The 1,039-nt window shown below is 61.4% G+C and overlaps 1 protein-coding gene across 1 annotated transcript; it reads right to left on the reverse strand.

Moving 5' to 3' along the window:
* Positions 1-633: 633 nt before the first annotated feature.
* On the reverse strand, positions 634-994 carry MNEG_0302 (hypothetical protein; the record flags this gene model as incomplete). Its single annotated transcript, XM_014051228.1, has 2 exons — positions 634-804; positions 968-994. The coding sequence occupies 2 exons, from the start codon at positions 992-994 to the stop codon at positions 634-636; spliced, it is 198 nt and encodes a 65-aa protein (XP_013906682.1).
* Between the last annotated feature and the right edge of the window lie 45 nt (positions 995-1,039).

Below are 1,039 nucleotides of genomic sequence, written 5' to 3' on the forward strand. Positions count from 1 at the left end.
TCGCGCGCGCCACACGCGCGCTCCCCAAGCGACCCTCCGAAGCAGGGCCAGCCGAGCCGGAAAATTGGATGGTCCGCCACACTGGTCCTGTTGCGCACATATATTTTGGAGTGAGTTGAGCGCATGAGCCACGTGGGTGGGCAGGTGTGTGCGATCTTATTATGCCTGACAAACCGTAATCCATCTTTGGCTCTTGTTCCACGCCCAGGTGCCGAGTTATGCGCTGCATCATGCTTGCTGCTTCATGTGCTGGTGATTCATGTGGCAACATGCAAGTAATCTGTCAGCAGGTTCTTGTGATTGCACGACACATTCCAATGCAGCCAGCGGCTTGCTTGTTACTCAAGTTATGCCAGCCGAGGCAGCACACATGCAGGACACTCTCTCACAGGCAGCAGCGCCACGCAGCTTCATGCCAACACATGGCAAACACACCAACCACCTGCTTTTTGCAACCAGCAACCACCTGCTCACTGATTATGCAATGACAGCAGAAGACTGACAACACTGGGACAAACAACCCATCATCACGCCAGCAAAACACAAACACAGCTGCAGCGAACCATTGCGCCCAGCCCTGCGCCACACGGTGTGGGCAAGGCGGGGCGCGCCGGCAGGCCAGCCGGTGTCCCCTCACTTCTTCCCGCTCAGCAGCATCTTCCGGAACTCATCGTTCGACTTTGCCCTCCCGTCGTTGGGCGGCAGCGCAGCGCCGCCGCCGCCGCTGGCGGGCGCGTCGGGCGCCTTAGCCAGGGCGCGCGGCACGAGGCCAGGCATGCGCGCAGGGGCAGCGCCCTCCTGGGCCTGCGGGGTTGTTTGTATTGCGGTCACAGTTGGTGCCATGGTTGTGAACGGAAAGTCAATGTGACGCGGGCAGCGCAAGAGCGCTTCCAGACAAGGTGGGGCGCCCGCAGCCGCCAGCGGAGCATGTGGTAGCGCAGCCTGATGCCGTGCGGCGCAGTCTCACCTGGATCGTGTTGCGCATGTGCCCCATGTTGCCGTGCGCCGCGCTTACAGGCACGTGAGGCATCCCCAGCCC

Source organism: Monoraphidium neglectum (assembly GCF_000611645.1).
Source record: "Monoraphidium neglectum strain SAG 48.87 unplaced genomic scaffold scaffold00021, whole genome shotgun sequence".
In the NCBI taxonomy this organism is placed as follows: Eukaryota; Viridiplantae; Chlorophyta; class Chlorophyceae; order Sphaeropleales; family Selenastraceae; genus Monoraphidium; species Monoraphidium neglectum.